Genomic DNA, 16,087 nt, shown 5'->3' on the forward strand with positions numbered 1-16,087 from the left:
CCCCCATCCCCACCACTACTTCGTATTTAGCAAGCTCCAATTGACAATATTGATAAGCTTTAAAAACTTTAGAGCTGATTACAACTGTATCCACCACTAAGAAAAGAATTGCTAGTTAAAATGGGGAGGGGGGGGGACAATGGGAACGCAACATGTTTAAAGAAATATGAATAAGATACTATTGGTAAGCAACTTTCTTTTTTGAAAGTTTGAACATTATATTGAAAAGAATTGTTTTGACACTGTAAATTGAATTTATATTTGCTTTTACTTAACTAATTTGTATTTTAAGACAGCTAAAATATGATACTGTTAAACAAATTATAGCTCTGAAAGTATTTTTTACCAAGGCAAAAAGTTATTCATTGGGAAAAAAACACAAAACCAATTCTACATGCAGTGGTCCCCAAAAGAAAACATTGAAATCACTGAAATCTAGAAAACTCTGAAACTTAGTCAGCAATTTTTAAACTTTTTTTTGTAGGCCTAGACATATACATTTCAAAAATGCAAATTGCTTGTTTCTAGCTTAAGTTAAAAAGGATAAGTTGGAAAAATACTGCTTGATTTTTGTTTGAGAGCTTGAACATCTTGGTTTGCAGTGAAATGATGCCGGTTTTTTTAGATTTTGCAATATTTCAGAGCACAACATTCGTTTATGAACAGTTTATGTATTATTTGATGAAACATTTGAAAAATCTGGAAATATGTTGAATTTCCACAATATTGGCACTGTGGATCACAGACAAGGTTCAAAAGTTAAAAATAATTTAGAATTGATAAAAGAAACATTTTGTAACTTTGGTACTGAGTGCTCTTTTAAATCTATGTATTAAATATGGAGAAAAAAAACTTCTTAAAACAAGAAAAATAACTCCAAAATTTAAATAAATTTCACTCGAGATCTTAACTGAATTTTAATTGTATTAGTAAAAAGTGGTAAACATTTAAAACCTCAAGGCACGGAATCAACCGATGATATTTGGTTTGGAGATGAACACGTGCACGGAAATGTTTGGTTTGGTTTAGTTCCTGCACTAGACGTCAATAGTAAAGGTTTGGTTTGGTTGATCAACCCTAACTCTACGTGGTCGGATGGTTCCCATCTCCTCCGGGATATTTGTTAAACTCTCACTAGAGTCAGAATCTGATTCATCCTCCTCTTCTCCGTCCTCGACGCCCTCGACAGCCTCCAGCGCGCGGGTCAGCATGGAGTCGGCGGCCAGGCGTTCATACTCACGAGTACTGTGGTACAAACAGCTTAGGAACTTGAACACCTGAACAGATTATAGGTTAGGATAATCCTGCACCTGTACCTGTACCTGTACCTGTACCTGTACCTGTACCTGTACCTGTACCTGTACCTGTACCTGTACCTGTACCTGTACCTGTACCAACCTGTACCTGTATATCTCCAAGAACTGGATCTACTGACTGATCAACTGCTTGAACGACAAGTTTTCCAAGGGCTCTCTGTCCTATCCTCTGCAAATAATAAATGTTATCTTAATATTACATGTTCATTCAATTGTGGAATGTAAAGACGACATTTAATCAACATAATTTTGTAACTGATGTTGTTATAAAGCAATTAGTTTTACCAGTAGCTTGAAATCAACTTATTAATTTAAATGGGTCTGTGTGCACTGCACTTTTAGGTTCAGCAACATCATAATTTGAGCCTTACAGTCGTCTTCCTGATCCAGTTTTATGGGGCCTACTGGGAATGTTCTTTAAAGAGTTTTAAAGCAAGTGCAGAGTTATCGTAAAAAAGTTTAATGAAGAAAACTTTTTACAATATTCTGTATCAGTTTAAACTCTGTAATTTATTAATACTTCTATGCATATATCTTAGATGTAAATATTTGATAAGATTTCAGATTATCAACCGGATTCTTTTCAAGTATTTTATCAGTTCAGTTCAGGAATAAAAACAAATAAATGAGTTCATGAATATATGCGAGCAGTTCAAAACAACTGATTATGAACAATATTTATACATTTAGGAATAAAAACAAATAAATAAGTTCATGAATATATACCAACAGTACTAAACAACTGATAATGAACAATATTTATATATTTAGGAATAAAATTAAATAAATAAGTTCATGAATATATGCGAACAGTTCAATACAACTGATTATGAACAATATTTATGCATTTAGGAATAATAAGATTAAATTAGTTAATCGATTAAAAAAATATACTTAAAAAATCAATTGAAAACAAGCTATGAAAGAAAATGAATGAGCGTATATTAGTTGGTGAATTTTAAAGAAAAATATACGTAAATATATTTAACATTATATCTTCCAATTAAGTGGAAAATTAATATTGTTTTTGTGTCATTATTTTAGTCCTATCTTTTATATCTGTTGTTTGAATATTTATATTTTAGTCCTATCTTTTATATCTATTGTTTGAATATTTATATTTTAGTCCTATCTTTTATATCTATTGTTTGAATATTTATATTTTAGTCCTATCTTTTATATCTACAAGTTGAATATTTATATTTTAGTCCTATCTTTTATATCTATTGGTTGAATATTTATATTTTAGTCCAATCTTTTATATATATTTGTTGAATATTTAAATTTTAGTCCTATCTTTTATATATATTTGTTGAATATTTATATACTATAAGAGGCTTTAGGAGCACTTCCCGACCCTTTCTCACTTAATAGTGTTAGCTTTTAAATGTTGCATTCTCATAACTCATGAGAATGTCGAAAAATCTTTGGGCCCAATCGGTTTAGCTGTATGACGTTTATTGGACACAGACAAACAAACAACCCAGCAGACACATATAATCATATATTGCCAGGATTATTGGTTATATGGCTAAATCTGGGTGGAAAGGCAGTGTTGTGTGCAAATATGTCTGCTTGTTAAACTAGTATTTAATTTATGCAACCCCTCTGATTATATTTCTCATTAATTCAAGGTTAGAATAAATATATAAATATTATCTGAAAACTCTTATTTTTATATAATTCCAACAGTTTATCTTGATATCAGTACAGGCAGTGTAATAGTAGACTTTACATTTTTCTTAAATAGCAAAGCAAAAATTGCATGCATAGGATGCACTACACATGCAATATGCAATATGCATCACCGATGCCTCATGGAAAATCAGCTTTCCTAAAATATTTGAAATACAAAAAAATTGTTTCTTTAAAACCGATAAAATGCAATTCACAGAAGTTTTTTTCTTATTAAAATTGTTATCAAAATATTAATTCATCTAGATATAGACAACAGAGCAATAAAATTAATTTCCAAGCTCGACAGTTTACTATGCTTTTAACGTGTGTCTGTGCTCGTTTGATTGTATGAAGCGCGCGTGCAAAATAAGATAGATCATAGTTGTTAATATTCCCCCCTCCCTCCCCCTGGAATCCCTATTATGGATTGCTCTGTAGGGAGGCTAGGGACTGGGTTCAGGTTCATGTTTAAGTTCTATAGATAGTTATCCCACAGATGATCAACAAACAGACAACTAGAATCAATCCAACAAATTAAGAATAAATGAAAGAAAAATCAAACGTCAGAAAAGAAAATGAAATGCAGAAAGGAAAAAGCATTAGAGTAAGAACATGAGAGAAAAAGGCCAATAATATGCAGAAAGAAAAAATATTGAAAGGTAGAGCATTGTGGAAAACTAAGGAAAAGTAGAAGAGGAAAAGAATTAAAGAAAAAGCACGGGAGAACAATAAGCTAAAAAGAAACAGAACGAAAGGAAGAGTATGGGATTAAAATGAAAGAAAATAATGATAGGAAGAGTATAAGGTAGAAAGGAAGGAACAGTTTGGGGCAGAAATGAAAGTAAATAATGATAGGAAGAGTATGAGGTAGAAAGGAAGGAACAGTTTGGGGCAGAAATGAAAGGAAATAATGATAGTAAGAGCATGAGGTAGAAAGAAAGGAACAGTTTGGGGCAGAAATGAAAGGAAAACATGATAGGAAGAGCATGAGGTAGAAAGGAAAGGAATAGTATGGGGCAGAAATGAAAGGAAATAATGACAGGAAGAGCATGAGGTAGAAAGGAAAGGAATAGTATGGGGCAGAAATGAAAGAAAAATAATGATAAAATAGTTTGGGAGAGAAGAGGCACGTTTATAGAGAAAGGTGAATTAGTAAATGAATGAAAAGAACAGTATAAAAGAAAGAGAAAGTGGAGAGGGTAACAATTATATCAAACGATGAAATGGAAAGAAACGATAAGTAGAAAGGAGAAAAAATAGAAAGAAAAATATAAAGAATCAAAATAAAAGGAAAGCCTTCAGAAGAAAACTGGGATAAGCAGACAGATCAAAGAATTAAGCAAGAAAAAGAGAAGACATGAAGAAAATAATGAAGAAAATAAGAAAGTAAACGTAAGAAACAGTTTTAAAAAGATTATGGTTTCCTAGATATACATAGTTTAGTCAAGAATCATTTATGGCATTCTTATCTAGGAAGGAATCTGATTGAAAACTCATCTAAAAATACGAATTTTTTCTAAATATTTCCTACCATAGAGTTAAGAGTCCTGAGCATGTTGAGAACCTCTTTAATCTTGTCCTCCAGCAGAGAAAGTCTAAACCTCTCAGCCTCGAGAACCTGGAGATCGGAGGATATCTCACCAAAATCATCTTTGCGTCGACTCAACTCATTGATCAAACAACCTCTCTCCTGAAAATAACAACAATTTTAAGAGAAAAATATTTCAAGGGACCCTCTATCCCAAATGATATCCATCCCAAATGATATCCATGTTTTTGTTAATTTAATTTGTTTATTTTCATTGGAGGGTTCTCTGCAAAAGTGACTTGCACATTTCTTGCTTTTAAGAGTTAAACACTTCTTAAGTTAAAAAAACGAAGTTATCATCCACACCTTTTATCAGATTCAGGTTTCAAGGGTACCGTTGTAAATCGGGAATTGCTATCTTTACACATGGAGGGTCACGAGGATCCTTTTAACAGTTTGAGAGATTCTAGTTTCTGTTGCAAAAAGTCATGAATAATATATGAATAACCCCATAGCAACGATTGCAGCATACAGGGTGGTCCACATCGTATTGGATTTTTGAGTCATACCGGACAATTTTGAATGATAAAATATAACTGCACAAAATACAGGTTTCTTTTTTTCTTTGCGTATTTTGGCATTGAAACCTGGCGATAATCAAATATATCCAATACAAAAAGAAACTATGAATAACAGACATCATGAAAATATTTGGTTTTGGTATTTTAAAAAAATGGCGAGAGATATTAAACTAATCACGTGAACACCCTGTCTTAATGGTGTAAGTTTTCACTATAATTAAACAAGCTTCCTATTTTTTAGCAAAATTATCTTTTACATGAATTGGAATTATTTCTTCAAAATAGATTTGAAATGATAATAAATGTGCCCGTCAGTTTCTCTAAATAATTAAAAGATATTTTTAATCTTCAAAAAAATTAGATACAGAAAGTTTATAAATCTGGCTATACCAATAACTGTAAAAAAAATACAAATAAAGCTTAAAAATGAAAAAATATCTTGGAAATAAGAAATGGGGTTTGAATGAAAAATAATCTAAAATGAAAAAAAACCTTGAATAATAAATCCGCATGATTTAGCACGGTTCGTTTAGTCGCTGAATACAATCAGTATAATCAATGTCGAACAAGAGAATTCTATTTTTGGTTTGATGTGAGAAATGAACTCAACTCTGCCATGTCACTAAGCAATCTAAGCCCCCCCAGTTTAGGTTAGGGGGTATAGGAGTAGGATAATAGTAGGACAAGAGCAATAGGATTGGGTTAGGAGGTATAGGATAGGATAGATCGTATAGGAGTAGGTTAATAGGTAAAGGAGTAGAATAAGGGATCTAGAAGAAGGATAAGAATAGGAAAAGAGGGATAGGATATATAGGAAGTATAGGAAGTATATGAGTAGGGATATAACGTATAGGAGTAGGATAGAAGGTAAAGGAGTAGGATAAGAGTAGGATATGAGGTATAGAAGGTATAGGAGTAGAATATAACGTATAGAAGTACGATAAGAGGTAAAGGAGAAGAATAAGAGTGAGATAGGAGGTATAGGAGTAAGAGAAGAGTAGGGTAGGAGGTATAGGAGTAGATTAAAGGGACTGTAAAGGAAAAAAGGGGGTATAGGCTGAAAGCTAATCACTTTAGCTCTTGATCGCGACCCATGAAAGTTATATCTGCTGTTCCTGTCTCGAAAAATTTATATAAAACTGTGTCAAATTTATACGAAAATTCATATATATACAACTTTGTATAGAAATAGTAGGTTTAGACAAATCATACATAGCAAATATGCAACCAATCTGAAAACGAAGATATCCTAGAGAAACCTAATTGTAACTTATTATTATTTATAATTTTTATTTTTATTTTAAATATATATATTTGATAATATTATTTATAAGTCCGTATTACGTCACCAGAACTCCCGCCAATGAGAGTGCAATACACTGGTCATATGTCTCCAGCTGCTGTATCATGTGATCAGCATACTGCACTCTCATTGGCATTGACAAACTTCAGGTTTGGCATTAGACTGACCTGAACCCATTCCTGCTCTGCCTGGTTGTACTTCTTCTTCAAGGTTTCAATCTCTCTCCGGAGTCGGGATATACCACTTTCTCCAGTAATAGGACTAACTGTATTCTATGATCACAAAAAGAGAGATTATTACAATTTGTCAAAATGAGCACAGGGGAAGAAGGTTCTAAATATGGGATGAGCAATAATTAGAATGACAGTTGCGGAAGTTACTTCCCCTGAGTTGCATTCGAAACAAGTGAACAATCTCTTCAAGAGGTCTTTATACATTTAGCACTGAACTAGACAGAAGGACACATTTATCATGCTTTACTGTTGTAACTTTGTGACCTCGTAGCTCCTCTAGTTTAGATTTTATGCATAACTATGAGAAAAGCAAGTTTATCCGACTTCATATAAGGAATTCAAAACATTGTTTCTTTTTCATATTTGCTCTTCAAGAAGAAGAGTTATGATTGAAAACATTTAAGATTTCACCTGTGACTGCATTGAAGAGCTGGAGAGTTTTGACCCTGCGCTGTGATGACCGCTAGATGGTGTATTCGACCTCGGGGACTTCTCACTTGCGCCACTAGAGGGAGTATTTGACCTCGGGGACTTATCCCTAGATCTAGAGGATGGAGGTCGGGGTGGTAAACCTTGATCTCGTACACTATATCCTTCATCTTCCCATCCTCCTGTAACAGAAGACAAAAATTTCAATATATATTCGCAGATTTTTAAACATCATGTTTTAATATAAATTCAGCTAATTCTTAAAGGGACTGTCAATGTGATTTTAAGGGAACCTTTCATTAAAGAATGCCATAAACGATTGGAAACATGGTCCGAAAACGATAGTTTTTATTTTCTTTATTTTCTTGTTCGTTTTTTACGAAATTTGGGTTTACGACTGAAAACTGTCGAACATTAATCTTTCTCTTTAAATAAAGAACCTCAATAAAGCCTTTTTAAATATAAGAAGAAAGTGGAATTTGAAGAAAAAAGAAAAAATCAATATTTAAAGTGATCAAAATAAAGTCAAAACTGAGTCAAGTAAAGTAGGAGAGAAAAAGTTTAATACCTTGGGTTGTTTTTTCCGGGTCCTGATCACTATCCGTAGAATCCGTAGAATATAATCCACTGTCTATAGTAGACATAGGCCGGAGCTTTCCTTCAAACCTAGATAAATATACTGTCTGTAGTAGACATATGCCGGAGTTTTCCTTCAAACCTAGATATATATACTGACATAGGTCAGAGCTTTCCATCAACCTAGATATAAACTGTCTATATTGGACATAGTTCGGAGCTAGATATATACTGTCTATAGCAGACATAGGCCGGAGCTTTCCTTCAAACCTAGATATATATACTGTCTATAGTAGACATAGGTCAGAGCTTTCCATCAACCTAGATATAAACTGTCTATATTGGACATAGTTCGGAACTGGATATAAACTGTCTATAGTAGACATAGGTTGGAGCTTTCCTTCAAACCTACATATATATACTGTCGTAGTAGACATAGGTCGTAGCTTTCCTTTAAACATACGTATATACTGTTTGTAGTAGACATAGGTCGGAGCTTACCTTCAAACCTATATATATACTGTCTGTAGTAGACATTGGTCGGAGCTTTCCTTCAAATCTAGATATATACTGTCTGTAGTAGACGATAAAACTCGTATTTGAAAATATTTGAACAATTCCTTTTATGTGTTTAAACTGTTGATAATAAAGAAAAGATTATCTGTTTATTATGTCTCCAAGTTCACAGGAAACATAGCATGAAACTTGGTCGTAAACTCAGGGTTTGACACATATAGTATATAGAGGTGGGTGCTAACCATAAATGGATGGATACTGTCCTAAGAATATACAGGGTTACCCAAAAAGGATGAGACTTCAGAGAAGATTGTTTAAAAAAATTTTAAAAAATTATTCTTGTATTCATAGTCTCTTTCTGCTTTAAACTTTTTTCTTTCTATGCTAATAACCATAAAATACCGTCAAAAGACAATATTTGAGACAGAACCTGCAAAATCAAATCTTCAAAACATTATATTTCAAAATGTTTCTGTTTTATTGAAGATCTGTTATATGCATCTTATATGGTATAGTTTACTCTTTGAAATAAGTTGTGGAAAAAGAAGAAGTAGGTACAAATTTTTGTGGTAACTCACAATACCCTACGGAAGGTTTATGGGCGGTCGGAATAAAAAACTGTTGTTTTTTCAAATGTAGGAACCCCGACAATGAAAAATGGAGAATCCGCGAAATTTTTCGCTGTGATTTTTACATTATAAATGTACGAAGAAGAGAGGCTCAAAGATAGATAATGAACAAAATTCTGAAATGTTCAGTGGAAAGAGAGGCGCTAAGCACCCTGTAAGCCTAGTAATATATATTTACTTCATGAATTTGTAAAAACATGAAAGATACTAGAGATAGCTGTAAATGTGTTCATATCTGATGTGTAATCAAAAATAAATATCTTCTTAGTTTTTTCCCTTGCACATCAATCTTTTTGTATGACAAGCAAAAATATAAATATAAGTAAACACAAAAGGAGATTTACAAAGAAATAATTTGAAGAAACTGTCGTTGGTGGACTATGTTTATTGGGAGTACCCTCGTCACTGAAAAGTGAAAACTTTGGTTTATTTGAAGTACCAGGACTACTTTAAGGCAGCTAGAACAAGCTATATATGCAGACTATAGACGGGAAAACGGGACAGTGCTATGCTAAGAATATATGCAGACTATAGACGGGAAAACGGGACAGTACTATGCTAAGAATATATGCAGACTATAGACGGGAAAACGGGACAGTACTATGCTAAGAATATATGCAGACTATAGACGGGAAAACGGGACAGTACTATGCTAAGAATATATGCAGACTATAGACGGGAAAACGGGACAGTACTATGCTAAGAATGAATCATCTCCTTCTTGAGGTAATGTGTCCATGGTTAATATGCCTTTTCTTTCTTTAGAGAAGTACTTTATTTTTCTTGGAGTAGATGAACTTGTTCTCTAGTGTGTTCGAGATTGCACTGTATAAGTAGTTCAACTGGCTATACTCAAGTCAACTACTTCTCCCTGTTCATTAAATCTAATGTACAGTGTACTTCATTAAACTTTGGATTAGGTAAATAATGTTTAAACTCAAGTTATAATACTAAATAATTCAATGAGCATGAGAAACATCACTTGTGCAGAGTATACATATTACATACAAATCCATTTCACTTAATAAATAATTATTAAGCTACTTGTAAACCTATTTGCTTTTATAACAACATCGAATACACTTAAAGTTTGCATTAATATAATTTTCTTTTTTCACAAATTTATAGTAATCACTTTACTCTATTACCTTCTTGAGACCAGTATTCTCCGTTCCAGCTCCTGAACCCTAGCCTGGAGTACTGGAACCTGCCTGGAGTCAAGTTCTAAATCCTGAACCTTGTTCAAGGAACTCAGGAGTACCTCCTTTGTAGACTGCAGTTCACATAGCAGACTCCTCCTAGATATAGATAGATAGATAGATAGATAGATAGATAGATAGATAGATAGATAGATAGATAGATAGATAGATAGATAGATAGATAGATAGATAGATAGATAGATAGATAGATAGATAGATAGATAGATAGATAGACAGATAGATAGATAGATATAGAGGAATGGATAAATTGCTAAATAGATAGATAGATGGTTAGTGTGAGGTTAATAAAAAAATTAAAAGATTTATATCTATATATATATCTATCTATCTATCTATCTATCTATCTATCTATCTATCTATCTATATAAGATGAATCAATAAATAAAAATATCTTAGGATGAATGAAAGGATATATTAAGGATAAACGAATAAATAAAGGATATATCAAAGATAACTGAATAAATGAAAGTATGATAGGAAGAATGAATAAATGAATGAATGAATGAAAATATATTTGTTTTTATAAGTATCTGTTTACTGGTTTAATTGTCCCTCATAGTTTAATTTTGACATATACTCCCTCTTATAGAGATAGGTAGCAGAGTTCCTTGGGTAGCAGAGAGTGGTGGGGGGAAAGGTGTTGAATACAGGGGAGGAGTAATAAAAGCCTTTTATTTTTGTTTGTATTGGCAGTACGAATATATTAAGGAATCGGTGAAAATTTTGACATTTCAAAACGTTTTTCAACACAATTCCTATAACGCCAAAAATCGGGAAATTGTTCAATGATCAATTTATTATACATGATTTAAAAAAATTATTGTTCAAATTTATTTTGATTTATAATTAAAAAGAAGCAATCTCAATATTTTTACACTTTTTTTAATTATCGAAAAATTGTATTTTTACCGTTCTTTAACTGAGCAATATTCTTTAGACGCCCTTAAATGCGCGTGACACACGAGTATGTATGTTTGTGAATGCGCGAAGATGAAACCGGTTTAAAATGACCTTGCAACAAAGGTTCAGGCCTCGCAAACAATTCTTGCAATTTGCAACATCTATACCGTTCGCGGATGCAGCACAAACACATATACATCAACTTATATGTGCAAAAATAATATTTCAATCTTTTGTATCTCGTTTAAGACTTTAAAAAACTTTTTAAATTCAATTAACGTAAAATGAAAATCTGAGCAAAATCTCTTTTTCCCAGTCTATCCCTTTAAAAGACTCGTTAACGTTTTAACAAAAACATTTCTTCCCTTTGAAGTTTAAAAATCTTGTTTCTATACGCTCCATATAAGAAGTTAACTGTAAACAGTTAAAACTTCAAAACATGAACAAACCAAATAACTTTTTAAAATACACATTACACACACTTTATTCGATGAGTCATGTTTTTTATCAACATAGAAAATCGAAAAAAAACTTTTTTTGGGTTTCTTGAAAACTTTTAAAAACAAATCATTAAAAAAGGAAGGAAAATAAGACCATCTTACAAAGCTAAAACAAAAGTTAAATTAATAAATTTTATCTTAAAAACACAGGACAATGAATGAAAAATGAAATGATATAAATCCTAACTGAAATATGTCTGATAAAAAACTGGTTTAGAAGTCTAGGATGTCCCTTATATGATGCAAAAAAAAAGATTGAATTTATCAGGTGATATTTATATTTTAATACAGAACTCTTGACTTGACAGAAGGAGAAGGTCAAGCTTTAAGCGACATCACTGCCACGACTTTGTGACCTCGTAGCTCTTCTTGTTTTTGTTTTTGAGAGTAGTAAATTTCTTTGGTGACATGCTAGAAATTAAAACATTTTCTTCTCCTCAATAGCACAAAAATAGGAGTAAGATTTCAATCTATTGTAAGAATCCTTAACTTGACGATTATTTTGAATTTCTACAGTTTTGTAAAATACATAGAACTATCTTAAAATATGCATTTAAACAACAACAAGCCAAGAAGTAGAATACCTAGGGAATCAGATTTTTGCTTAGTTTTAATTTATCTTCAAATAACAGAACTGTGCTGTTCTCTGTGTCACTGTTTACCTGTTTTGTCTAAGCTGTGCTGCTCTCTGTGTCACTGTTTACCTGTTTTGACTAAGCTGTGCTGCTCTCTGTGTCAGTGTTAACCTGTTTTGTCTAAGCTGTGCTGCTCTCTGTGTCACTGTTTACCTGTTTTGACAAAACTGTGCTGCTCTCTGTGTCACTGTTTACCTGTTTTGTCTAAGCTGTGCTGCTCTCTGTGTCAGTGTTAACCTGTTTTGTCTAAGCTGTGCTGCTCTCTGAATCAGTGTTAACCTGTTTTGTCTAAGCTGTGCTGCTCTCTGTGTCAGTGTTAACCTATTTTGTCAAAGCTGTGCTGCTCTCTGTGTCACTGTTTACCTGTTTTGACAAAACTGTGCTGCTCTCTGTGTCAGTGTTAACCTGTTTTGTCTAAGCTGTGCTGCTCTCTGTGTCAGTGTTAACCTGTTTTGTTTAAGCTGTGCTGCTCTCTGTGTCAGTGTTAACCTGTTTTGACTAAGCTGTGCTGCTCTCTGTGTCAGTGTTAACCTGTTTTGTCTAAGCTGTGCTGCTCTCTGTGTCACTGTTTACCTGTTTTGATCTCTGTGTCACTGTTTACCTGTTTTGTCTAAGCTGTGCTGCTCTCTGTGTCAGTGTTAACCTGTTTTGACTAAGCTGTGCTGCTCTCTGTGTCACTGTTTACCTGTTCTGACTATGCTGTGCTGCTCTCTGTGTCACTGTTTAACTGTTTTGACTAAGTTGTGCTGCTCTCTGTGTCGGTGTTAACCTGTTTTGTCTAAGCTGTGCTGCTCTCTGTGTCACTGTTTACGTATTTTGACTAAGCTGTGCTTCTCTCTGTGTCACTTTTTACGTGTTTTAACTAAGCTGTGCTACTACCTGTTTACCTGTTTTGACTAAGCTGTGCTGATCTGTGTTTACCTGTTTTGACTAAGCTGTGCTCCTCTCTGTTTACCTGTGTTTGACTAAGCTGTGCTGCTCTCTGTTTACCTGTGTTAGACTAAGCTGTGCTGCTCTCTGTTTACCTGTTTTGTCTAAGCTGTGCTGCTCTCTGTTTACCTGTGTTTGACTAAGCTGTGCTGCTCTCTGTTCACCTGTTTTGTCTAAGCTGTGCTGCTCTCTGTTTGCCTGTGTTTGACTAAGCTGTGCTGCTCTCTGTTTACCTGTGTTTGACTAAGCTGTGCTGCTATCTGTTTACCTGTTTTGACTAAGCTGTGCTGATCTCTGTTCTACTAAACTAAGCTTGTTTTCTGACTGCTTAAGCCTGGTGTGAAGGTTAAAGAACTCCTGCTGGGAGTTGTCCAGGTCTAACCTGCTCTTCTCCAGGGACTCCTGGGCAGCCTCCAGGCTTAACCTAGATAATTTATGTAAATCAGAGTGTTTAAATTGTCTTTGTTTGTTTTACTTATAGCCGACCAAACCTTACCCTTACAGAGAGGAACTCAGTGAATATATCAATTCTCTCTACTATACAAGCTCGTCATAATGTCTGCTGCTCTATTCCTTTTCTAAATGGATTCTGGAAGATTGTTTCTGCTCAATCGCACCTTACCGTTTTAGTTTTGGCGAGTGCAGACTTTCTTGCCGTATACTTTCTTTTTCAAAATCTTCCAAAATCCACAATGAAACCGTGAGCTGTCGCCCAAGTATTTTTAGCTACCTATTGATACTGTAGAGCTCGTAGATAGAGAGAATTCATATTGTTTGCGTAATGTCCTCTAAAACTCAAAAAATGTAGCAAAAAAATGTTATCCCTTACTTCTCAGACTAACCGTAGCATGGTGTTAAGTGTAGACCATGTCTGCTAATTACTTAACAAATTTAAAAATACCACACTTCAAATATCAAAAATACCACGGGCAACACCGGACACTTCAAATATCAAAAATATATATTACCCACCCCCATATTCCTTGATTTAAATATTTGCAAGAAATTCATAAATCTGCTCCTTATGTAAACATCCTGTCGGAGTTTTAAAACAGAGACGAGGACGAACTAAGGAAAACTACAGGGTTCCTACTACTGGAGTAGGATAGCAGAGACGAGGACGAACTAAGGAAAACTATAGGGTTCCTACTACTTTGGAGTAAAATAACAGAGACCGGATACCGGAAGGATGAAGGATAATTATGGGTTTCTACAAGAATAAAATAACAGAGACGGGACGGATAGGTAAAATCCGGGTTCCCCCTAGAATAGAATATCAGAGACGGGACGGATTAAGGATAGCTCTGGGCAGTGGGTTCCCACTAGAGTAGAATAGTATGTACGGGACTGATTAAAGAAAACTCCGGGTTCCACATTGAGTAGAATAGTATGTACGGGACGGATTAAGGATAACTCCGGGTTCCCAATAGAGTAGAATAGTATGTACGGGACGGATTAAGGAAAACTCCGGGTTCCCACTTGAGTAGAATAGTATGTACTGGACGAATTAAGGAAAACTCCGGGTTCCCACTAGAGTAGAATAGTATGTACGGGACGGATTAAGGAAAACTCCGGGTTCCCACTAGAGTAGAATAGTACGTATGTACTGGACGGATTAAGGATAACTCTGGGTTCCCACAAAAGTAGAATAGTATGTACGGGACAGATTGAGTAAAAATCCGAGTACCCCTTGGCATTAGAATAAAATGTAAGTTGTGGAGGGGACCCGAGACTGAAAAGGGAAAACTAATATCAGCCTAACAGGAGGGATTAAGTGGAAATACGGGCACCCACTACAAGAGGAGATATTCATGCAGTAAATTTAAATGTGCATGTTAACACAATATATAAATAAATATGATACATAGCTAAAGAAAGGGTAAATGGAAAAGAGAATTATTCATATATTTTTTTAACAAAATAATTTTGAATAGATTTTAAGAAGGGAATAATACATCAATTACATATATGATATAGGCGATGGAGGGGAGTCACGGGGAGGGGGAGGGGGGGGGATCGTCCACTAATAGCGCCAATATGTGAACACTGAACTGGATAAAAAGATCAATATATCTAAATATATATAAGTAAAAATGATCTAAATGATTATGCAGTGTGCAATGTGCAGGTTTGTATTAAGTTCTTCATCCGGGTACTACAAGGATACACGGATACAGTGATACAGGGAAACAGTGATTCAGGGATACAGGGATACAGAGATACAGGGATACAGGGATACAGGGATACAAGGATACAAGGATACAAGGATACAAGGATACAAGGATACAAGATTCTTATAAATTTTTATATATGGTATTAAATATTTACATCAGTAAGCAATTTCATTTAAATGTATGCAATCAAAACGTTAAATTAATGTAATAAATCTTAAATTTTATCAAAATAAGTTAATTTCAAATGGAGTTTAAGTTCTTTAAGTGCTTTCTATCTAAATCTTGACACGGGAAATCCACTACGTTGTGCAATTAAAAACTGTAAAGTTCTCGTAAATCTATCCGTGTCATCAAACTCATCCCATTCTTTTACACTGGAGCAAAAAGTTTAAATTTGAAATAAGAAGTTGATGCTTTGATGGGTGGGTGTCAGGTTTTACTACTGTAACACGCCTACCCCACCCACCCATCGCAGAAAATGTCCCAAATATGTCCGACTCTAAATCCGCCAAAACTACGTCTTTTAAATCATTTAAACTGCTTGAAGCTTTCAGCTATTCATTTCTAGGGCTCCAAAAAAGTAAAGAGGGCTGGTGAGGTAAAACCAAGGAAAAAGACGCATCAAAAAGACGCATCAAAAAGACGCCCGTTTTAAAGCTTTTTTAGCTTTTATAAGTTTTTTTGTGTGGAAATTTTAGCGCGTTGTAACCTTTCCCCGTCTTCTCCCATTTATCTTTTCTGTCCTTTCTTTAACCTTTTTCTTTCTCTTAAATCACTTTACTGACTTACTTTCGTTTCATTTTCTTTCTACTTTCTCTTTCTATGACCCCCACATAAGAATGTATATGTATAAATATAGAGTTGCCGAGGTATCAATTTCGCTAAATATCCTCATGCATTGCTAGTATCATAACATTAATACTACCGTTTTAGTTTTGGC

General features: G+C 34.0%; 1 protein-coding gene across 1 annotated transcript in view; it reads right to left on the reverse strand.

The window, feature by feature from the left end:
• Positions 1-6: 6 nt before the first annotated feature.
• LOC111700607 (EF-hand and coiled-coil domain-containing protein 1) overlaps positions 7-16,087 on the reverse strand; it is a 25,299-nt gene continuing 9,218 nt past the window's right edge. Inside the window, exons 3-10 of the mRNA XM_023471578.1 lie at positions 13,242-13,397; positions 9,937-10,086; positions 7,636-7,733; positions 7,050-7,249; positions 6,573-6,677; positions 4,525-4,683; positions 1,405-1,485; positions 7-1,277 (exon numbers count right to left, since the gene is read on the reverse strand). Coding sequence (XP_023327346.1) covers positions 1,038-1,277; positions 1,405-1,485; positions 4,525-4,683; positions 6,573-6,677; positions 7,050-7,249; positions 7,636-7,733; positions 9,937-10,086; positions 13,242-13,397 — 1,189 coding nt within the window. The 3' untranslated portion in view covers positions 7-1,037. The remainder of the gene's footprint in view (positions 1,278-1,404; positions 1,486-4,524; positions 4,684-6,572; positions 6,678-7,049; positions 7,250-7,635; positions 7,734-9,936; positions 10,087-13,241; positions 13,398-16,087) is intronic.

Source organism: Eurytemora carolleeae, unplaced genomic scaffold, assembly GCF_000591075.1.
Source record: "Eurytemora carolleeae unplaced genomic scaffold, Eaff_2.0 scaffold252, whole genome shotgun sequence".
Taxonomy (NCBI): domain Eukaryota; kingdom Metazoa; phylum Arthropoda; class Copepoda; order Calanoida; family Temoridae; genus Eurytemora; species Eurytemora carolleeae.